The 24,785-nt window shown below is 47.1% G+C and overlaps 1 protein-coding gene across 6 annotated transcripts in view; it reads right to left on the reverse strand.

The window, feature by feature from the left end:
• Window positions 1–24,785, reverse strand: part of WNT9A (Wnt family member 9A) — an 82,426-nt gene that overhangs the window by 21,510 nt on the left and 36,131 nt on the right. For 5 of the 6 annotated variants that reach the window (XM_069959146.1, XM_069959148.1, XM_069959150.1 and 2 more), the window contains one exon: window positions 1,118–1,377. In XM_069959146.1, coding sequence (XP_069815247.1) covers window positions 1,118–1,377 — 260 coding nt within the window. Of the gene's footprint in view, window positions 1–1,117; window positions 1,378–20,685; window positions 20,733–24,785 lie in introns of those variants that run through there. The other variant, XM_069959151.1, reaches the window with a different exon arrangement.

The raw sequence follows: 24,785 nt of genomic DNA on the forward strand, positions 1-24,785 counted from the left end.
ACCATACAGTGCATATATAGCACCACCATACAGTGCTCATATAATACCACCATACACTGCTCATATAACACCACCACACAATGCTTATATAAAACCACCATACAGTGCTCATATAACACCACCATACAGTGCTCATTTAATACCACCATATAGTGCTCATTTAACACCACCATACAGTGCTCACATAATACCACCATACAGTTCTCATATAACACCACTATACACTGCTTATGTAATACCACCATACAGTGCTTATATAATACCACCATACAGTGCTCATATAACACCACCATACAGTGCTCATATAACACCACCATACAGTGCTTATGTAACACCACCATACAGTGCATATATAGCACCACCATACAGTGCTCATATAACACCACCATACAGTGCTCATATAACACCACCATACAGTGCTCATATAACACCACCATACAGTGCTCACATAATAACACCATACCGTTCTCATATAACACCACCATACCGTTCTCATATAACACCACCATACCGTTCTCATATAACACCACTATACTGTTCTCATATAACACCACCATACAGTGCTCATATAACACCACCATACAGTGCTCATATAACACCACCATACAGTGCTCACATAATACCACCATACAGTGCTCACATAATATCACCATACTGTTCTCATATAACACCACCATACAGTGCTCATATAACACCACCATACAGTGCTCATATAACACCACCATACAGTGCTCACATAATACCACCATACAGTGCTCACATAATATCACCATACTGTTCTCATATAACACCACCATACACTGCTCATATAACACCACCATACAGTGCTTACATACAGAGACCACATTACAGCTGATATTTGGCACTCTAATAAGCGCTCTACAATGTCTTTATAATTCTGTTTATGTACAGGTAATAATAAGATTCCCAGTGGTCACAAGCCTCAGCTGTTCATGCATTTGTGGCGCCCCCTTCAGTAAGGGCAGCTGGTCCTCCCAAGAGTAAATCCACCATCAGGGAACACCGTTGTGGAAGATGACTGCTCCGTGCTGCCCCCATGCTAACAACTAGTAAGCACCGTGTATGACGAGTCCACCACCAGACGCATGTAGCGCACCTTGTTTCAGCAGACTGGCTCGGTATCGTCCTTCTAGCGTACAGTTCCAGCGTTCAAAATGGAATTGATACTCGCACTCCTGGGCACTCATACTGATGGCCTCCATGAGGGTCTCCGCCACCCCCGGGTCTCGTCGGCACATTCTGCGCTGCTTCTTCTCGAGCTTCAGTCGGTCACAGATCTTGTAATGGGCTTTTTCTGCCGCTCCCTCTGTTTCTGAGGTCAGAGGAAGAATTGTCAATGGCTCGTTCCCTGTCAGCCTGGAATGAGAAATGGTGGTGTTATGGTAAAAATGGTAAAAATAACCAAAAAGTACACAACATAAAGACTGCAGACTATAAGGGAGGCAGATCTAACCATCACAGAGCACACTGTCCCAGTAAGGACTTACCATACAACCATAATAAATTGATTGAAAAAACTAGAGAGGAGTGGGGGGATCAAGCCAGCATAGAGTAAATAATAGTACAATGCAGTACAATATAATAGTAATAATAATAGTGCAAAAATTTACAAGAATATAACTACTATAATACTGCCCCCTATATACAAGAATATAACTACTATAATGCTGCCCCGATATACAAGAATATAACTACTATAATACTGCTCCTATATACAAGAATATAACTACTATAATACTGCCCCTATATACAAGAATATAACTACTATAATACTGCCTCCTATATACAAGAATATAACTACTATAATACTGCCCCCTATATACAAGAATATAACTACTATAATACTGCTCCTATATACAAGACTATAACTACTATAATACTGCTCCCTATATACAAGAATATAACTACTATAATACTGCCCCTATATACAAGAATATAACTACTATAATGCTGCTCCTATATACAAGAATATAACTACTATAATACTGCTCCTATATACAAGAATATTACTACTATAATACTGCTCCTATATACAGGAATATAACTACTATAATACTGCTCCTATATACAGGAATATAACTACTATAATACTGCTCCCTATATACAAGAATATAACTACTATAATACTGCCTATATATACAAGAATATAACTACTCTAATACTGCTCCTATATACAGGAATATAACTACTATAATACTGCTCCTATATACGAGAATATAACTACTATAATACCGCTCCTATATACAGGAATATAACTACTATAATACTGCTCCCTATATACAAGAATATAACTACTATAATACTGCTCCTATATACAAGAATATAACTACTATAATACTGCCCCCTATATATAAGAATATAACTACTATAATACTGCTCCTATATACAAGAATATAACTACTATAATACTGCTCCTATATACAAGAATATAACTACTATAATACTGCCCCTATAATACTATAATACTGGTCCATGGAATGGCCCTGCAACCCCAATGTCACAGGACCAAACCCAAAGTGCCCCCACAAAACCCAGCCGGCACCAGCGGCGGAGAAGGCTGCCCCCAAACAACACAAGTATGAATATGGTATTACACTCACCACCACTGCTGCAGACAGAATGGGAAAGATAGGAGGTACTGACATGTGAGCACAGGTGTATCCTGCTAATTTGGGTCATGTGGGTCTCATGAAGGGGAGTGCCAACTGCTCGGAAAAGGGAGAAAAATAAAATGCGACATGGAGAGAAAGGAGCTGCTGCACCTCACACCTATGGCTGATACTAATGCCGCTAGGCTATGTTTAAAAACCAACACCAGGATGTTGGTATATAATTTGATCAAACCATATTGCCCCATGTACCGCATGCAGGTCTCCTCGTTCATATGGGTCCCTACACTAACTCTACACTGTGTCGGTCAACAACCACCAACCCCGCAAAGCGTGCACATGCAGGGAAGGGAGGCCGTGGAATGGCCCTGCAACCTATTAGCCATAGGTGTGAGGTGCAGCAGCTCCTTTCTCTCCATTTCGCATTTTATTTCTCTCCCTTTTCTCAGCAGTTGGCACTCCCCTTCATAAGACTCACATGACCCAAATTAGCAGGATACACCTGTGCTCACATGTTAGTGACTCTTATCTTTCCCATTCTGTCTGCAGCAGTAGTGGCAAGTACAAGAGCATATTCACACTTGAGTTGTTTGGCGGCAGCTTTCTCTGCCAGTGGTGCCAACTGTTTTTTGGGGGGGCAATTTGGGTTTGGTCCTGTGACATTGGGGTTGCAGGGCCATTCCATGGCCTCCCTTCCGTTTCTGCACGCTTTGCGGGGTTAGCGGTCACCGACCAACACAGTGTGGAGTCAGTGTAGGGCCCCATGTGAACCAGGAGACCGACATGTGGTACATGGGGCAATATGGTTTCATCAAATTATATAACAACATCCTGGCGTTGGTTTTTAAATGCAGCCTAGCAGCATTAGTGTCAGCCATAGGTGCGATGTGCAACAGCTCCTTTCTCTCCAGCATAACTACTATAATACTGCCCCTATATACAAGAATATAACTACTATAATACTGCTCCTATATACAAGAATATAACTACTATAATACTGCCCCCTGTATATAAGAATATAACTACTATAATACTGCCCCTTTATTCAAGAATATAACTACTATAATACTGCTCCTATATACAGGAATATAACTACTATAATACTGCCCCTATATAAAAGAATATAACTACTATAATACTGCTCCTATATACAAGAATATAACTACTATAATACTGCTCCTATATACAGGAATATAACTACTATAATACTGCTCCTATATACAAGAATATAACTACTATAATACTGCCCCTATATAAAAGAATATAACTACTATAATACTGCCTCCTGTATACAGGAATATAACTACTATAATACTGCCCCTATAGAATATATCTACTATAATACTGCCCCTATATACAATATTATAACTACTATAATACTGCCCCATATATACAAGAACATAACTACTATAATACTGCTCCTATATACAAGAATATAACTACTGTAGTACTGCCTCCTTTATATAAAAATATATCTACTATAATACTGCCTCCTATATACAAGAATATAATTACTGTAGTACTGCTCCTGTATACAAGAATATAACTACTATAATACTGCCCCCTATATACAAGAATATAACTACTATAATACTGCTCCTTTATACAAGAATATAACTATTATAATATATGTATATGATATTTATGATAAATCTTCCTCTCCTCGTATAGCACCTTCCATCAATTAGTGTCATTACGCTGCAGTCATGGCTGAGCGCTCTGCGGTCGCCTTGTTGCCCCCTATTAGTCGGCCGGTGTAATATTCCTTCTCAGTCTAATGAAGCAATGCCCGTCTGGCTCACTAACAATAGGACATTTCTGAAAGCTGGCATCAAGTCAACCATCTTGGACGCCGCGCCGGGCCGGTGACACATCAGAGCTGACAAATCACACACACTAGAAAAAAATCCATGCCGATAATATAATGAGCAGAATGAGAGAATTTATAATCTGCAGCCAGTGATGGTCAGTGATCTGGCCCAGAGCCCCCATCACTGGTCCTATAAATGGCCGACTCCTTCATCATACTCTTCCATCTTATCAGCTGTTAGCAGGGTATTAGGTGTACACGGGAAAATTCTCCAAAAATCCATCTCCATCCCCATTCTGAGCAGAGAAGATGGAGGAACAAAGAGCTGATGCAGCAGACGGGGCTTTCATATATATCCAGGGAATGTCTCAGAAATGTCTTATCTTCCCTCAGATGCGTCAAAGATGAGAGACAAAGGAAACATGGCTCCAAGGATCCCAAACACGGTTATTATTAGTATTCTAGTAAGATAGATGACAATATGGCCGCCTCCAACACATCTCACAGACAAATATTATCTCATGTAGATCAGGGTGACCTGCAGGTGAAAATGCCATGTCCAGTCTGCACGACCCCTAAAGGGATACAACACCCAGAAGTGATGAACTGTGTAGCTGAAGTGTTTGTCATTTTGATTATCAGTGGGAAACTCCTCATCCCCTCTGGGGCAGAATAACCCCTCCTCCTCCCCTCTGGGGCAGAATAATCCCTCCTCCTCCCCTCTGGGGCAGAATAACTCCTCCTCCTCCCCTCTGGGGCAGAATAATCCCTCCTCCTCCCCTCTGGGGCAGAATAACTCCTCCTACTCCCCTCTGGGGCATGATAACCCTTTCTCATCCACTCTTGGGCAGGATAACCCCTCCTCATCCTCTCTGGGACAGAATAATCCCTCCTCATCCCCTCTGGGGCAGGATGGTCCCTCCTTGTCCCCTCTGGGGCAGGATGGTCCCTCCTTGTCCCCTCTGGGGCAGGATAATCCCTCCTCATCCCCTCTGGGGCAGGAGGATCCCTCCTCGTCCCCTCTGGGGCAGGATAACTCCTCCTCATCCCCTCTGGGGCAGGATGATCCCTCCTCATCCTCTCTTGGGCAGGATAACTGCTCCTCATCCCCTCTGGGGCAGAATAATCCCTCCTCATCCCCGCTGGGGCAGGATGATCCCTCCTCATCCTCTCTTGGGCAGGATGATCCCTCCTTGTCCCCTCTGGGGCAGGATGATCCCTCCTCATCCCCTCTGGGGCAGGATAATCCCTCCTCGACCCCTCTGGGGCAGGATAACCCCTCCTCATCCCCTCTGGGGCAGGATAACCCCTCCTCATCCCCTCTGGGGCAGGATAATCCCTCCTCATCCCCTCTGGGGCAGGATAACCCCTCCTTATCCCCTCTGGGGCAGGATAACTCCTCCTCATTCCCTCTGGGGCAGAATAATTCCTCCTCATACCCTCTGGGGCAGGATAATTCTTCCTTATCCCCTCTGGGGCAGAATCCTACATAAAGGGGCTTAGTTTGGATTTCCCATTACAGCTTTGGGCAGAGATAAAAGTTCTAGTAAAGGTTCTGACCTATACTCCTCCTCTGTACTCCAAACATAGACCTTCAATGACTGTATGAGACCTCTCATTGACTTTTTATAGCACCTTGCTGCAAGAGTTTTTAGTATGCAGCAGCAATCACAACTGTATATAGTGAGAGCCTTGGTCATAAGGGTCAAGGGACTGTATATAGTGAGTGCTATCATAAGGGTCAAGGGACTGTATACACTCACCGGCCACTTTATTAGGTACACCATGCTAGTAACGGGTTGGACCCCCTTTTGCCTTCAGAACTGCCTCCATTCTTGGTGGCATAGATACAACAAGGTGCTGGGAGCTTCCTCAGAGATTTTGGTCCATATTGACATGATGGCATCACACAGTTGCCGCAGAACTGTCGGCTGCACATCCATGATGCGAATCTCCCGTTCCACCACATCCCAAAGATGCTCTATTGGATTGAGATCTGGTGACTGTGGAGGCCATTTGAGTACAGTGAACTCATTGTCATGTTCAAGCAGAAATCGAGACTCATCAGACCAGGCAACGTTTTTCCAATCTTCTACTGTCCAATTTCGATGAGCTTGTGCAAATTGTAGCCTCAGTTTCCTCTTCTTAGCTGAAAGGAGTGGCATCCGGTGTGGTCATCCGGTGTGGTCTTCAGCCCATCTGCCTCAAAGTTTGACGTACTGTGCGTTCAGAGATGCTCTTCTGCCTACCTTGGTTGTAACGGTTGGCTATTTGAGTCACTGTTGCCTTTCTATCAGCTCGAACCAGTCTGCCCATTCTCCTCTGACCTCTGCCATCAACAAGGCATTTCCGCCCACAGAACTGCCGCTCACTGGATGTTTTTTCTTTTTCGGACCATTCTCTGTAAATCCTAGAGATGGTTGTGCGTGAAAATCCCAGTAGATCAGCAGTTTCTGAAATACTCAGACCAGCCCTTCTGGCACCAACAACCATGCCACGTTCAAAGGCACTCAAATCACCTTTCTTCCCCATACTGATGCTCGGTTTGAACTGCAGGAGATTGTCTTGACCATGTCTACATGCCTAAATGCACTGAGTTGCCGCCATGTGATTGGCTGATTAGAAATTAAGTGGTAACGTGCAGTTGGAAAGGTGTACCTAATAAAGTGGCCGGTGAGTGTATAGTGAGAGCCTTGGTCATAAGGGTCAAGGGACTGTATATAGTGAGAGCCTTGGTCATAAAGGTCACGGGATTGTATATAGTGAGAGCCTTGGTCATAAGGGTCAGGGGACTGTATATAGTGAGAGCCTTGGTCATAAGGGTCAAGGGACTGTATATAGTGAGAGCCTTGGTCATAAGGGTCAAGGGACTGTATATAGTGAGAGCCTTGGTCATAAGGGTCAAGGGACTGTATATAGTGAGTGCTATCATAAGGGTCAGGGGTCTATATATAACAACAGCTATAGCGAGAGCCCTGAAAGTAATGACCAGAGTCACCAGATTATTGTGTCACCAAGATTGCTCAGTATTTCCGCACTCCCGTGTTTGTTTGTTCCTACAACCAGCAAGCATTAGGGCCTTTAGTGCAGAAGTGCCATGACCAGCCTGCAGGGGGAACCATGACATTGCCCCACTGCACCCTCTTTCAGATATATCCCTGAGAAGGTAGGAGAAGAAGACGATTCTGTGCAGACGCCTTCTCGTCCGTCTGGAGGTGAGTGATACAGGATCGCACCGTCCCACCATGACAGGTTTGCTGAAATCCGGCATTCCTCCCCGCCAGACTTGGCTTGGCTTTTGCCTTCTTCTGACTTAATCCTTACATGACTCCTGAGTGCTGCCAGCCGCCCGGCTGAACCCACCATTCCCTGTGAGCTGTCCGGGCCGAAGTATGAAAGACGAGGAGGGAGAATGCGGGTCCGAAGTTCATTTATCATCTGACTCATGGCGGTGGGGTCCTGGGGGACAGTGCACACAAATCAGGGGCCCCCGGGCATCACTGGTCAGGAGAGGAGCGGGCTGCAGAGGGCCCGTATAGAAAACAACATACAGGCCCCTGATCTCTGAACACCCCCAGGTCCATACTGACATCTCATAGGCAGGGGGCAACACTGGGTCCCTGATTACTATAAGCCCCTCTCCCCACAACCGATCAGTAAGTGGGTTGCATTGCTCGGGATGCATGACCCAGTTCCCCAAGATCCAGTGTGGGGTATTCTAAGGTTTATGGTCCTGTATGTATGGCACGGGCTGTATGACCCAGTATCCCCAGTGTGGGGGAGGGAGAGGTTTATATCCTGTATGCATCGCTCGGGCTGCATGACCCAATCTCTGCAAGGTCCAGTATGGGGGATGCAGAGATTTATGGTCCTGTATGACCCAGTTCCCCAAGCTCCAGTATAGGAGATGCCGAGATTTATAGTCCTGTATGTATCGCTCGGGCTGCATGACCCAGTCTCTGGTCCAGTGTGGGGGATGCAGAGATTTATAGTCCTGTATGTATTTATCGGACTGTATGACCCAGTTTCCCAACGTCCAGTGTGGGGGATGCAGAGATTTATGGTCCTGTAAGTATCGCTTGGGCTGTATGACCCAGTCATTCCAAGTCTGGTGTGGGAGATGCAGCATCAATGAGCTCCAGTGTGGGGGAGGGGGAGCTTTTAGGTCCTGTTGGTATCACTCAGGCTGTATAATCCAGTTCCCTGAAGTCCAGTGTGGGGGATGCAGAGGTTTATGGTCCTGTATGTATCACACGGGATGCATGACCCAGTTCCCCAAGATCCATTGTGGGGTAGGGGAAGGTTTATGGTCTTGTATGTATTGCTTAGGCTGTATGACCCAGTATTCCCAGTGTGTGGGAGGGAGAAGTTTATAGTCCTGTATGTATCGCTCAGGCTGCATGCTCCAGTGAGGGGGATGCAGAGATTCATGGTCCTTTATATATCCGGCGGGCTGTATGACCCAGTATTCCCAGTGGGAGGGAGAGGTTTATAGTCCTGTATGTATCGCTCGGACTGTATGACCCAGTTCCCCAAGGTCCATTGTGGGGCATGCTAAGGTTTATGGTCCTGTATATATCATGCGGGCTGTATGACTTAGTTTCCAAGGTCCATTGTGGGGCATGCTAAGGTTTATGGTCCTGTATATATCATGCGGGCTGTATGACTTAGTTTCCAAGGTCCAGTGTGGGGCATGCTGAGGTTTATGGTCCTGTATGACCCCATCCCCCGGCGTTCTCGCCCATCAGTGAAGAGGTTAAGTGTGTTTGGGCTGCGGTCGTCGGGCCCCAGGCTGATGATGAAATACTTCTCAGAGAAACCCAAGACAGATGTGTGAGAGTCACCACACCCGGCCGCCGCTGACATGTACACGCTCAGGACACGTGTGGTTTCCAGAGGATCCACAAGAAAGGATCAGACGTGGGAGGATGAGGAGACACGGACACACAATGTCCGAGCCAGCGGCACAAACATCAACTCTAGAGTGTCAGCTCCTGGGGCCAGAGGGACAATCCCATCATCAATAACAATACCATTACTGCCTGAAGAGAACGAAAACACTGATCTGTATCCAGGCAACGCTACCTGCACCGATACACTGTAACGAATCATCAGGCCTGGATACAAAGGGGGAGATTTATCAAACATGGTGTAAAGTGAAACTGGCCCAGTTGCCCCTAGCAACCAATCAGATTCCACCTTTCATTTTCCAAAGAGTCTGAGAGGAATGAAAGGTGGAATCTGATTGGTTGCTAGGGGCAACTGAGCCACCATGTTTGATAAATCTCCTGTGCTGTGAGAAGTTTTAGGAGTAAAACAGCTGAGGGTTTGTTACATTGTATCCCGCCTAGATACATTTCTGCTATAACTCTGTAGAGACCACCCATTGGTGCTGTGCGGGAGCCTGGGGGCTCTGCAGGATGCGTCCCCTTTAAGAGAGACGTTTTTAGGGGGATTAGTCCATCAGGCGTCCGTCATCGCGCCGGAGCTGCTGGGATCAGCCGCCATAATAGCGACTTCTTCAGGAATACGCCTCCTGTCAGGGGATCTGTCAGCACTCGGGGAACAAGGACATGAACATGGAAGGAACAAGTCAGGGCCGAGCGAGACATCTCAGCTATGTGTCCTCTCTAAATAGAGGGTCAAGAAGGAGCGATAGCGCAGAGCTGGGACGGCGCAGACTGACCGCATAGTGCCTCACCCTCACCTCCTCACTGCTTACTGTCACTGAATAGAAACACACCCAGTCCTGACCTTCTACTTGTCACAGCTGAGGGTTTGTTACACTGTATCCAGCTGTATCAGTACAGGGGACATACCATAGTGGCCTCCGTAGTGGTTGTCACCCAGTTTTCCCTGCACCCTGCTAGGCACTGACACATCCCCTGCTTCCAATACTCCTCCATAGATCCAGATTATTTTGGACTCTACTCTGCGCGACTCTTGGAAGAAGACGTGAAACCCAACAGGTCCCCGAGCGGCGGTATGACTGCGCACATTGTTCACTGCAGAACGGCGGCGGTGACGGTGCTGGAACGTGCGAGGCCTCAGCGCCTGTCACACAATCGGCCAGACAGATGGAAACATTTCCATCTGCTGCTGTAATAACTGCACACAGCTGAGAGCGGCCAGGGACCAGGACACAGGGAACCGCAGGCATTCTGGAAACAGTCAGCAGGAAGAAGGCAGAAACAGCATGGGGGACACAATAAGAGAGAGAGAGACCGTCAGCATGGGGGCCACAACAAGACAGAGACAGTCAGCATGGGGGCCACAATAAGACAGAGAGAAACAGTCAGCATGGGGGACACAATAAAACAAAGAGAAAGAGTCAGCATTGTCGCCACAACAAGACAGATAGAGACAGTCAGCAGGAAGAAGGCAGAAACACAGACAGCTGTCAGCATGGGGGCAACAACAAGACAGAGAGAAAGAGTCAGCATGGAGGCCATAACAAGACTAATAGAGACAGTCAGCATGGTGGCCATAACAAGACAGAGACAGTCATCATGGGGGCCACAACAAGACAGATAGTCAGCATGGGGGCCACAACAAGACAGAGACAGTCAGCATGGTGGCAACAACAAGACAGGTAGAAACAGTCAGCATGGATGCAGCAGCAACCAAAATGGAAATGGTCAGCATGGAGGCCACAGCAAACTGGAAACAGTCATCATAAAGAATGCAGAAACACAAAGGTAGACAACATGGGTGACACAATAAACAGAAACAGTAAGGATGGAGGCTGCAGCGAGCCAAACTGGAAACATTCAGCATGGAGGCTGCAGCAACTGAACTGGAAACAGTCAGCACAAAGGACAGAGCTGTATAGCTAGTGGCGGATAATACAGAGGAAAGAGCACAGAAGAAATGTAGAGGTATTATGTGCAGAGCCCATACAAGATACGAAGAAACAGTCAGCATGGAGGATGCGGCTGCCAAACTGGAAAAGGTCAGCATGGAGGTCACAGCAACCAAACTGAAGAGTGAGCTGTCAAGTTCTATACCCTGAAATCTGGTACCAGCCACCCAACATCAATCGTGTTAAGTGGAAACGCAGCGAATAAAAAAGTGGCATCACTGCCAATCTAAGCCAAATGGTTATTGTGCACATATCTAAGACAGCGCCACATTATATAAATACACATGACAGCGCACAAGCATTTACACACACACACGTATACAGACATATGCACACATTCACACACACATACCTCCGCCCTCTCCACACCATTCATTGTGTTTTCCATTATTTTACACTATTCGCCTATACACCCCACTTTCCCCTTTCAGACTCCTTTGTTCTCCTCCTCCTCTATCCCCCTGCATGATTCTGCAGCCTCCTCCTCCTCTGTCCCCCTCCATGCTTCTGCAGCCTCCTCTACACCCCTCAATGCTTCTGCAGCCTCCTCCTCCTCTAGCCCCCTCCTCCATGATTCTGCAGCCTCCTCCTCCTCTGTCCCCCTCCATGCTGCTGCAGCCTCCTCTATCCCCCTCCATGCTTCTGCAGCCTCCTCCTCCTCCTCTATCCCCCTCCATGCTTCTGCAGCCTCCTCCTCCTCCTCTATCCCCCTCCATGCTTCTGCAGCCTCCTCTATCCCCCTCCATGCTTCTGCAGCCTCCTCTATCCCCCTCCATGCTTCTGCAGCCTCCTCCTCCTCTATCCCCCTCCATGCTTCTGCAGCCTCCTCCTCCTCTATCCCCCTCCATGCTTCTGCAGCCTCCTCCTCCTCCTCTATCCCCCTCCATGCTTCTGCAACCTCCTCCTCCTCCTCTATCCCCCTCCATGCTTCTGCAGCCTCCTCCTCCCCCTTTATCCCCCTCCATGCTTCTGCAGTCTCCTCCTCCTCTATCCCCCTCCATGCTTCTGCAGCCTCCTCCTCCTCTATCCCCCTCCATGCTTCTGCAGCCTCCTCCTCCTCTATCCCCCTCCATGCTTCTGCAGCCTCCTCCTCCTCTATCCCCCTCCATGCTTCTGCAGTCTCCTCCTCCTCTATCCCCCTCCATGCTTCTGCAGCCTCCTCCTCCTCTATCCCCCTCCATGCTTCTGCAGTCTCCTCCTCCTCTATCCCCCTCCATGCTTCTGCAGCCTCCTCCTCCTCTATCCCCCTCCATGCTTCTGCAGCCTCCTCCTCCTCCTCTATCCCCCTCCATGCTTCTGCAGCCTCCTCCTCTAGCCCCCTCCATGCTTCTGCAGCCTCCTCCTCCTCTATCCCCCTCCATGCTTCTGCAGCCTCCTCTAGCCCCCTCCATGCTCCTGCAGCCTCCTCTATCCCCCTCCATGCTCCTGCAGCCTCCTCTAGCCCCCTCCATGCTTCTGCAGCCTCCTCCTCCTCTATCCCCCTCCATGCTCCGCCTCCTCTAGCCCCCTCCATGCTCCTGCAGCCTCCTCCTCCTCCTCTATCCCCCTCCATGCTTCTGCAGCCTCCTCCTCCTCTATCCCCCTCCATGCTTCTGCAGCCTCCTCTATCCCCCTCCATGCTTCTGCAGCCTCCTCTATCCCCCTCCATGCTTCTGCAGCCTCCTCCTCCTCCTCCTCTATCCCCCTCCATGCTTCTGCAGCCTCCTCCTCCTCTATCCCCCTCCATGCTTCTGCAGCCTCCTCCTCCTCCTCTATCCCCCTCCATGCTTCTGCAACCTCCTCCTCCTCCTCTATCCCCCTCCATGCTTCTGCAGCCTCCTCCTCCCCCTTTATCCCCCTCCATGCTTCTGCAGTCTCCTCCTCCTCTATCCCCCTCCATGCTTCTGCAGCCTCCTCCTCCTCTATCCCCCTCCATGCTTCTGCAGTCTCCTCCTCCTCTATCCCCCTCCATGCTTCTGCAGCCTCCTCCTCCTCTATCCCCCTCCATGCTTCTGCAGTCTCCTCCTCCTCTATCCCCCTCCATGCTTCTGCAGCCTCCTCCTCCTCTATCCCCCTCCATGCTTCTGCAGCCTCCTCCTCCTCTATCCCCCTCCATGCTTCTGCAGCCTCCTCCTCTATCCCCCTCCATGCTTCTGCAGCCTCCTCCTCCTCTATCCCCCTCCATGCTTCTGCAGCCTCCTCCTCCTCTAGCCCCCTCCATGCTTCTGCAGCCTCCTCCTCCTCTATCCCCCTCCATGCTTCTGCAGCCTCCTCTATCCCCCTCCATGCTCCTGCAGCCTCCTCTATCCCCCTCCATGCTCCTGCAGCCTCCTCTATCCCCCTCCATGCTCCTGCAGCCCCCATACACATCACACGGTGAGTGCAGCAGGTTGGCCCCTTGTTCCTGTAGTCTCCCCCGGGCTCCGCTCCGTCCCCGCCACTAATCCCCCCCGGGGCAGAAAGCTGCGGGGGCCGGAGGGGGCGCTGTACAAACACCGCACATTCCTACCATTGTCCCCTGCGCCGGAATGTCAGCAATGCGCCAGGTCACCGATGTGTCCGTATCATCAATACAGATTACAGGGGAGGGGGCTGTCACCTCCACTAGTCAGGACAGGGGCGAGGGTGCCGAGCCATCCATCATGTACAGCAGCAGCACCAGGTGATCTACACTGATCATCACACATCACACCCACCATTATACAGGACATTCCCAGCAGCAGAACAGTGAGTGCAGCTCTGGAGCATAATACAGGATGTAACTCAGGATCAGTAATGTAATGTATGTACACAGTGACCCCACCAGCAGAATAGTGAGTGCAGCTCTGGAGTATAATAACTCAGCATCAGTACAGGATAAGTAATGTAATGTATATACACAGTGACCACACCAGCAGAATAGTGAGTGCAGCTCTGGAGTGATGTAACTGAAGGCAGATAGAGACTGATACTTTGCCTCTTCATTATGGACTTTGTGTCTGAGTATTCCCAGACTAGTGTGATTATCTACACTTCACCACAAGGGGGCGCACAGTCTCCAGTCAGCTGTATGTCTATCCAGTGTGGCAGGTGATGAGTATACACAGCAGTACATGTGTCATCTGATGACTATATCTGTAGGGAGCGGCTGTCATCATTGTGTCTCCAGGTCTCCTCTGAGCGGATCTGGCCGTGATGTGCGGATCGGACACATGTGCATCAGATGTGGAGACGCCAGCGAGTGACGGATGATATACAGTAGTCACATAGTATCACATGATGCCGCCTGGAAACACTCAATCATTATAATAGACAAGAAAATATCTTCCTGCTAAACACAAACCATGAACCTGGAGAAGAGACGAAGAGGATCCGAGATCCCTCAAAGGGAAACAGAGGGGCCAAGTGTACAGAGAGGTAGTCACAGCCCCGCCCCCTGGATGACATCACTGATATATAATGACAGGAGATCCACACACCTTATACTACAGGAACAGCTATCCTACTACTTTTGACAACCAGCCTGTATATTGTGTCTGAGGGGTAGTCACAGCCCCGCCCCCTGTATGGCATCACTTCATATCGGGGTCTCATTCTCAGATTAGATCTTATGTCTGCTATTGTGGTGAGCCCCCGGATGGTGTTGAAGCAGTGGGACGGCCGGTCACTTGCTAGATGGAAATGTGACGCCACTCCGGTGGTGGATGGCCGAGATACAGCTGGACCTTAGGGTTTTGTCACATGACGCCAGTGCCTGGGGGCACACAGGAGTGATGGCACGCCTGCTTTTAAGGTGTAAGGCCGGTTGTACCCTTCTCCCCTGTGGTCGGTGTCCTGTCGGGTTGCTGCCGGGTCCCTTGGGTTAGTGTAGTCAGGAATGTGGTTATTACAGGTGGCCATCAACAGGTGATACAGATGAGCTCTGATATATCCAGCCCCGGATGATGTTATAGCGGTGAGGCGGCCGGTCACTTGCTATATGGAAGTGTGGCGCCATTACTGTGGTGGATGGCCGAGATACAGCCGGACTCCGTGGATAACGTTGACTTGATTTACTATTGGCAAATGTGCAACAGGTGGTACAGATGAGCTCGGATATACATATTATAAAGTTCCAATAAATACTTAAACATAGAACCACCAGATCTGTGAGAAAAGTGCTGAGTAGGATATAGTAGTGTCGGTAGAGTTGTACTGAGGTAGCGTAGTAGAGAGGAGGATGCCGTGAGAGTCTCAACCCATGTAGTAATGTGCTCTGCTGGGATGTTGGAGTATATAGAAGGATACTTTTAGAAGAAGAATGAGAAAACCTGTGCCTGTGTATTGACCTTTCTAGAGTCTTCACACCACCTTATGTCCACTAGCGTTGGCTGAACCGTACTAATAGGTGACACAAGCCCCAGACCTTGTTACCCTGGAATGAGCAGAGTACTAAGGGTTTCCTGGCTGACACTTGTGCTGCGAGATGGAGTTCATAGACTTTTACACTAACTTTGCTCCACTCAGATCAGTTCCTAGCTCTTTGTAGTGGATACTGTCCTGCACTGTTGTTTCTCCGAGTCCACGGCGTGGGTTGAGGTGATCTGTTGGCTAATCCTCTCCTGAGGGATTTAACACTGCATCATGCAGGGTATAGGCACGGAGGGTAAAGTTTGTAACAGAGCACTGTCCTGCGTCCTACCCATGCGGGGTACTGACTAAAACTACTCCTCTTCTTTACGGGGGGACCTGGCAGAGGGCCAGGGCCCAGGTAGGACCATTGTGGAGAACAATCTGGTCTGCGTCCTTCCTCCACAGAATCTCAACTAAGACTCCTCCTTCACCCAAGGGACTAACTTCCTATATAGCATGTAAGACACGCCAAGGTTGGGTGGAAAGAGTGCGACAGAAAAGCAGAGAGAGAAGAGGTGATAGGACAGAAGAAAGTAAAGATCCTACTGGTTCACAGATTCTGGTAACACACACAATAACCCTTTGAGACACTTCAGCTGTGCAGCTTCCATACTACCAATACATAATATAGCGACATCTAAAGGTCATCTGTAAATATTACTTTGACTGCTATAAGACCACAAAAAGTACAGACTTTTGTGAAGGGTGTGAACAACAGTAACACCCCTAGTGGGACACCACACTATGCAGGAATTCATTGAACGCTTAGTAATTGCTGGGAGATTAGGTCTCTTACAGAGCGCAGGGCGATCGCGCCTATTAGCGGCTTGTAACGTTTCCCGCAGCCGGGAGAAGTTTTGTGTCACCAACAATAGATGTGAAGATTGTGGCCCAAATCACAGAGGGATTTACAAGAAACGTTCAGTCAGGCAATGCTTGTTTCACACCGCGGTGTAAGGTCAGGTGACGGCGACTGTGGCATAATAAGAACAAAGAGAAAGTAAAGTCTATGAGAGAATATACTGATCACTAAGAAAGGAGGGAACCTGCAACACAACTAACTTCACCATATGTAGGCGAAAAGCACAACAATAAGCAACATCAACGCTGCATATAGGGGCAGTATTATAGTAGTTATATTCTTGTATATAGGGAGCAGTATTATAGTAGTTATATTCTTGTATATAGGAGCAGTATTATAGTAGTTATATTCTTGTATATAGGAGCAGTATAATAGTAGTTATATTCTTGTATATGGAGCAGTATTATAGTAGTTATATTCCTGTATATAGGAGCAGTATTATAGTAGTTATATTCTTGTATATAGGAGCAGTATTATAGTAGTTATATTCTTGTATATAGGAGCAGTATTATAGTAGTTATATTCTTGTATATAGGAGCAGTATTATAGTAGTTATATTCTTGTATATAGGAGCAGTATTATAGTAGTTATACTGGTAAGGAAAAAACAGAAGTTGGCACTCACCGCTTGGGGTCGTGAAAATCTTTAATGAGATGAACGTGGTACACTCAGCTTGGAAGGGGGAAGGTGGTAAAGGCAGGAAGCGTCACTGATACAACGAACGTTTTCGCCCTGTGCCGGGCTTCGTCTGGTTGTGAACACGTCAGAGGAAAGGGAGGTGCTCTTATAACAATTAGTTGCAATACAAAACCTTGCAATACACAGGTTAAACAAAAAACATTAAATACATTAAGGCAGTAATACGTTCAAATCATTTCTCTCGTTGAGTCCCAAAGGACCAACAGCATTCAACTTTGTAATCCATAAAGTCTCTCTCACTAGTAAGTTTTTCAGCCAATCACTGCCGTCGTTCGGAGGGTTTACCCTTTCTAGTCCGATGTACTTCAGACATTTAGGGTTATTAGCGTGCACGGTACGCACGTGATCTATTAATCGGGGGACCCCCTTCCCCGTTCTAAGGGAGTACAAATGCTCCTTAAATCTAACCCACAATGCTCTCTTCGTTTTTCCTACATAGAAATGGAGACAAGGGCAGATGATGGCATATATGATATGGGTTGTCTTGCAAGTTATCATTTCTTTTATAAAACACTCCTGATCCCCCAATCTAATGTATGCTCTAGTGAGCAATTGTGGGCAATACTGACATTGCCCACATTTCTTATTGCCCTTAGGTAGGGAACGCTGTAGCCAGGTTTGGTTACTTTTTGGAGAGGTGGCTTTGAGAGAATCGCCTATAGTCGCGTTTTTCTTAAATGCGAGTATCGGCTTTCTCGCGGCCACGTCTTTGAGATCAGTGTCTTGTTCCAAGAGGAACCAGTGTTTGTGGATTACATTACGGATAGACTGGTTCATGGGTGAATTTTGCAACGCAAATGTGAACCTTTTGCCAGTTACATTGTAATAAAAAAAAAAAAAAACGGCTGAGAAGCTCATACCGGCTTCCCCGAGGTTCCCTAAATGGTACCTTTTGCCCAAGATTCACAAGTCGGAGACCCGACCGCCGGGACGCCCCATCGTCTCGGCGGTCGGGTCTGTGACTGAAGGGCTATCCCAGTATCTCGACTGGGCTTTACGTCCCCTCCTTCCTTTGTTCCCAACATATCTCAAGGATTCGAATGATTTTTTAGATGCCTTGGATGATATTACATGGCTACCCGGATATTCCCTGGCGTCCGTGGACGTGGAGAGCCTCTACACCCGCATCCCACATGATGCGGGTGTGGAGGCTATTGACCACGTCCTCGGACGCACAGAACAACCCATGCCCTTCAGAGAGTTCATTAAAGAGGCTTTATTTTTCGTTCTGCTTAACAATTGTTTTATATACGAGGGAGATTGGTACCGTCAGGAGACCGGCACTGCGATGGGCACGCCGGTCTCCTGTACGTATGCCAATCTCTTTCTATCTTGGTTTGAACACAAATATGTTTTTTCTGCCCACAACCCATTTATACGTTACATTGTGTCTTTTTTTCGATACGTGGATGACATTTTTATCATTTGGAGTGGTTCCTCAGAGCAATTTAGTGAATTTGTTTCCTTTCTTAATAACATTAATCAGGAGAATATGATTTTTACTTCTGCTTTTGGTGGTTCATCTTTAGAGTTTCTTGACGTGAAAATAGATGTTATTGATAACCAGATCTGCACAAAAATGTTCCGTAAAAGTACGGCCTCAAATTCCCTCCTCCATTTTTCTAGCTCCCACCCTGACACGGTTAAAAAATCCATTCCTTATAGTCAGATGGTTCGCCTCCGCCGGATCAATAATACCGACGAGGCTTTCCACCTGCAAGCAGAAGAACTCAAACTTCGCCTTTTGGCTAGAGGCTATCCACAAAATATAATAGACACTGCATATAAGAAAGCCGCAGCTCGCAGCCGCCCCTCCCTTCGCAAGACACACAACAAAACATGCTCCAATGTAACTGGCAAAAGGTTCACATTTGCGTTGCAAAATTCACCCATGAACCAGTCTATCCGTAATGTAATCCACAAACACTGGTTCCTCTTGGAACAAGACACTGATCTCAAAGACGTGGCCGCGAGAAAGCCGATACTCGCGTTTAAGAAAAACGCGACTATAGGCGATTCTCTCAAAGCCACCTCTCCAAAAAGTAACCAAACCTGGCTACAGCGTTCCCTACCTAAGGGCAATAAGAAATGTGGGCAATGTCAGTATTGCCCACAATTGCTCACTAGAGCATACATTAGATTGGGGGATCAGGAGTGTTTTATAAAAGAAATGATAACTTGCAAGACAACCCATATCATATATGCCATCATCTGCCCTTGTCTCCATTTCTATGTAGGAAAAACGAAGAGAGCATTGTGGGTTAGATTTAAGGAGCATTTGTACTCCCTTAGAACGGGGAAGGGGGTCCCCCGATTAATAGATCACGTGCGTACCGTGCACGCTAATAACCCTAAATGTCTGAAGTACATCGGACTAGAAAGGGTAAACCCTCCGAACGACGGCAGTGATTGGCTGAAAAACTTACTAGTGAGAGAGACTTTATGGATTACAAAGTTGAATGCTGTTGGTCCTTTGGGACTCAACGAGAGAAATGATTTGAACGTATTACTGCCTTAATGTATTTAATGTTTTTTGTTTAACCTGTGTATTGCAAGGTTTTGTATTGCAACTAATTGTTATAAGAGCACCTCCCCTTCCTCTGACGTGTTCACAACCAGACGAAGCCCGGCACAGGGCGAAAACGTTCGTTGTATCAGTGACGCTTCCTGCCTTTACCACCTTCCCCCTTCCAAGCTGAGTGTACCACGTTTATCTCATTAAAGATTTTCACGACCCCAAGCGGTGAGTGCCAACTTCTGTTTTTTCCTTACCAGTATTCACACTGTGCGTTTCTTCTGCATTTAAGTTGAGCACCTCCAAGGGTCTGTTTTCATAATGTGGGAGCTACGTGTTGCCACTTTTCAGTGGTCCGAGACGTCTGTGTTTCACGTGGTGCCGGCAACCGCTCTCTCCACTATAGATTATAGTAGTTATATTCTTGTATATAGGAGCAGTATTATGGTAGTTATACTCTTGTATATAGGGGGCAGTATTATAGTAGTTATATTCTTGTATATAGGAGCAGTATTATGGTAGTTATATCCCTTTATATAGGAGCAGTATTACAGTAGTTATATTCCTGTATATATAGGAGCAGTATTATAGTAGTTATATCCCTGTATATAGGAGCAGTATTACAGTAGTTATATTCCTGTATATAGAAGCAGTATTATAGTAGTTATATTCTTGTATACAGGAGCAGTATTATGGTAGTTATATTCTTGTATATAGGAGCAGTATTATAGTAGTTATATTCTTGTATATAGGAGCAGTATTATAGTAGTTATATTCTTATATATAGGAGCAGTATTATAGTAGTTATATTCTTATATATAGGAGCAGTATTATAGTAGTTATATTCTATTCCCTTTCTCATGTTGTATTTTGGTAATTTAGTGAATTACTGAGGATTTGTTTGTATTCTGCACTTCATATTCTCTGCGTCTTTGGCCTTAATACCTGAACCATCACCTGGTGCACATTCGCTGACAATGTGGCGCCCTGCAGTATGTAGATTTCTCCGGGTTGGTTTACGGCCTCATCCTGTAATTTATAGAGTGTATAATGGACGATCAGGTCTTAAATCCCCAATCCTTTCTATCACTGTCTGTATAAGTGAATTTTTGCAGCCATATTTCTCAGGTTGGTGTCTTTATAGCAGATGACGGCTGCATTGCTTCATTGCCGCTCGTATATCAGCCTTACAGTAATAACAACAAATTCAGCCCAAGGATATCCCAGCACTTAAGAGATTAAGCGTAATACACTGAGCACATCATAAAATCACATCACTGGCGGCTGCGCGCTCCGCCTGCCAGGACGCACTTCCACCGTTTACATAAAGCGTAAGCTCAACAAACGCCACTGACAACTGTTTACACGTGAAGTGAGATGATGATTATGAGGCCCGGCCTGGGGCCCCCCTCCCCCACTGCCCGGAAGTCCCATCACTAATTCCGTAATGTCTTGTTTTATCGAGTTCACCCGTATTTCCCAACAAAGAAATCACTGACTATTAGAACAATGTTAGGTGCAACACAATACGTCTGAATATAAAGGAGTCGGCCATGGAGAACATACTGAGTAAAATAGGCGGGGGAGGGACACAACATAGAAGCCCCTCCCACAAGGAGCTATTTTATAATAAACATTTTGTGCATCAACAAGGGCCTTGACTGTGGTGGTAGCATATCTTAGCAATCTGTCATGTCTGAGAGGTAGTCACAGCCCCGCCCCTGGATGACATTACTGATGTAATATAATGGCAAGAGATCCATGCACCTTATACTACAGGAACAGCTATTCATCTATTATTGCTGACAACCAGCCTGTATATCATGTCTGAGAGGTAGTCACAGCCCCGCCCCCTGTGTGACATGTGATCAGACATGATATCCACACACCTTATACTCAGGGCCGGGGTCAGCACAGGGCTTACTCAAACAAGTGCAGGGGCCCAGATAGGGAGAGAGGCCCTGTGTTCTGATGTTCATCTTGCTCACTGTAGCGCAGGGTGAGGGGCTGAACATCAGAAGACACAGGAGACAGAGCAGGACCTGCACAGAGAGACAAAAGGGTGAAGGACCTGATCACATGACTGCTGGTCCTCAACCTTAGGGTACTATTACACGGACTGACGGGGGCCCAATAATAACTGTAAACGTGCGCCGATGTAGCCGATCGTGTTTACTGGGCCTTTTACACGGCATGATAATCATTTACCGAGGACTGCAGGGACAGCGTTACTGATGTCCTTGCAGCCCTTGCTAAACTGGCATACATTACCTATCCATGGTCCAGGGTTCCTCCTGCGCTCTGTTTCTCCCCGGGTCCCGCGCGCTGCAGCTTCAGAGTGACCTGTCTTAACTGACAGCCCGCACAGCCGATCACTGGCCGCGGCAGTCCCGGCCTGTGATTGGCTGAGCTGCCTGTCAGCTAAGATGGGCTGCATGGAGCAGCCCTGGACTATGCATATGTAATGTAACTACTTTGTAAATCATCAGCTGCCGGCCGCGCACCGCTATTACACGTAGCGGTGCGCAGTCGGTGGCCAACAATTATAGGTCCAGACCTATATCAACGATCAGCCGATAACAACGATCGTCGGCTGATCGTTGTGTTTATTACACGGAACAATAATCAGACGGATAGGGCCCTTACAGTGTGGAGAGCAGCCAGACAGAGAGGACGAGGGAGAAGACTAAGCTGTAAGTGTTGTGTGTCTGAGTGTGTCAGTAATGTGTGTATTTGTTTGTGTATGTTAGTGGTGTCTCAAGTGACTGTGCATAGTGTGTGAATGATGGGTGCATAGTGGATGAGGGGCCCGCTATGACTCTGTCACCCAACAGCCCGCAAAAAACTAGAGCCGGCCCAGCTTATAATAAAGAAACAGCTATTCATCTATTACTGCTGACAACCAGGCTGTATATCACTTGTTACGAGTAGTCACAGCCCCGCCCCCTGTATGACATCACTAATATAATGTCATGAGATCCGACCTACACTATAAGTATAATCATTCTTGGGTTCTGTTCTGACCCTTTATACTTGATGTTTTTCTGCACATTGTAGAATTTTCCAGCTCCTTCCCTCTTTATCCGATGCGTCCGAGACCTCGGGTAGATAATGGAAATATTATTCCCCACATTCCTCTTACACATTGAAAATAAAGAATGTAAAGAAGGTAAACGCTGGGCGCGGGATAATGACTTGGCGACTTGCGTACAGTAAATGGACGCCTTGTGTGCGGTCGCCTCGCAGGTAATTACACTAATCCGCCTCCTTCTGTTTATTTTACACATTTTCAGGGTTTCCCGAAAATTCCTTTAACTAAAATAAAAGCAAAAATTTAAACAATGTAAAAATTCCTCTAAGGAAAAAAAAAATAACATATTCCGCTGTGTCTCACAGCCTTATGGATGGCTGAGGACGGATTATCATGATCACCCAGGACAATCTTGAAGATCAGCAGCTGATCATTATAACTTGATAATGCACCATCCCTGCAGCTTCTCTGACCCCAGAGGAGAAGTCCTTTTTTATGTCAGTTTTGCTCTGACCTTTGAGCTCACTCACACAGCCAGAGGGTGGAGTCAATGTTACCTCATTATAAGAGGGTGGAGTCAATGTTATCTCATTATAAGAGGGTGGGGTCAGAGCTACCTCATTATACGAGGGTGGAGTCAATGTTATCTCATTATAAGAGGGTGGGGTCAGAGATACCTCATTATAAGAGGGTGGAGTCAATGTTATCTCATTATAAGAGGGTGGGGTCAGAGATACCTCATTATAAGAGGGTGGAGCCAGTGTCATCTCATAAAAGGGTGGAGCCAATGTCACCTCATTATAAGACCTCTACACAGAGTATGCCCACCAATAAATGTGTCAGGTAGGGACGAGCGAGTACTGCTCGATCGAGTAGGTATTCGATTGAATAGTACACTGCTCGAAATACTCATTTTCAATTGTATTCGACCAAAAAATGCTGTTAAACTTTAATTCCCCTCCCACCTTCCCTGGTGATTTTTTCTAAATAATAAATAATAACTACTAGGAGCACACGGGAAGTTAAAAAAAAAAGCATCTTCATTCATTGGCTGGCTAAACCATGTGACCTTCAGAGTATAAGAATAGTGGTTTTCAGATTCGGTTTCAGATGTTACTTGGAGCTAGAGAGGGAGACAGTGTGTAGCAGGGACAGTCAGGTGTTAGGTGATGTTAGGCAGGAGGGACCCCCAAAAGCCCTTGTTAGGGCTAAAATGATAGATAGCCGAGATTGATCACACATATACACAGCTATTAAACTGGCTAGGAGCACATCACTGAGTTCAGATAGGCAGGCAGCTGGAGGGCACTGGGAGGAATAGGCTGTACTGTATCTACTTGGTGAAAACTACAGATACTGGGTATACGGCTGCAGGGGCGGTCTTGGCATTCCTGGGGCCCCAAGCGAAGCTATGTCTGGGGCCCCCCCCTCGACACGCGTTCCAAAACAATAGACCGCTGTGTGTTGCCCCCAGTAGTATATACCCCTTGTGCGCTACCGCCAGTAATATATACTCCTTGTGTGCTGCCCCCAATAGTATATACCCCTTGTGTCCTGCCCCCAGTAGTATATAGACCCCTGTGTGTTCCCCCAGTTATATATAGCCCCCCCCGTGTGCTCCCCCAGAAGTATATAGACCTCCTGTGTGCTGTCCCAGTTGTATATAGACCCCCTGTGTGCTTCCCCCAGTTGTATATACCCCCTCTGTGCTCCCCCACTATTATATAGGCCCCCTGTGTGCTCCCTCAGGGGTATTTAGCCCCCCTGTGTGCTCCTCCACTTGGATATAGACCTCCTGTGTGCTCCCCCACTTGGATATAGACCCCTGTGTGCTCCTCCAGTAGTATATAAACCCCCTGTGTGGTTCCCCCAGTAGTATATAGACCCCCTGTGTGCCCCACCAGTATTATATAGACCCCTTGTGTGCTGCCCCAGTAGTATACAGACCCCTGTGTGCTCCCCCAGTTATATATAAATGACCTGTGTGCCTCACAAGTAGTATATAGACCCCCTGTATGTTCCCCCA

Source organism: Dendropsophus ebraccatus, chromosome 2 (assembly GCF_027789765.1).
Source record: "Dendropsophus ebraccatus isolate aDenEbr1 chromosome 2, aDenEbr1.pat, whole genome shotgun sequence".
Lineage (NCBI taxonomy): Eukaryota > Metazoa > Chordata > Amphibia > Anura > Hylidae > Dendropsophus > Dendropsophus ebraccatus.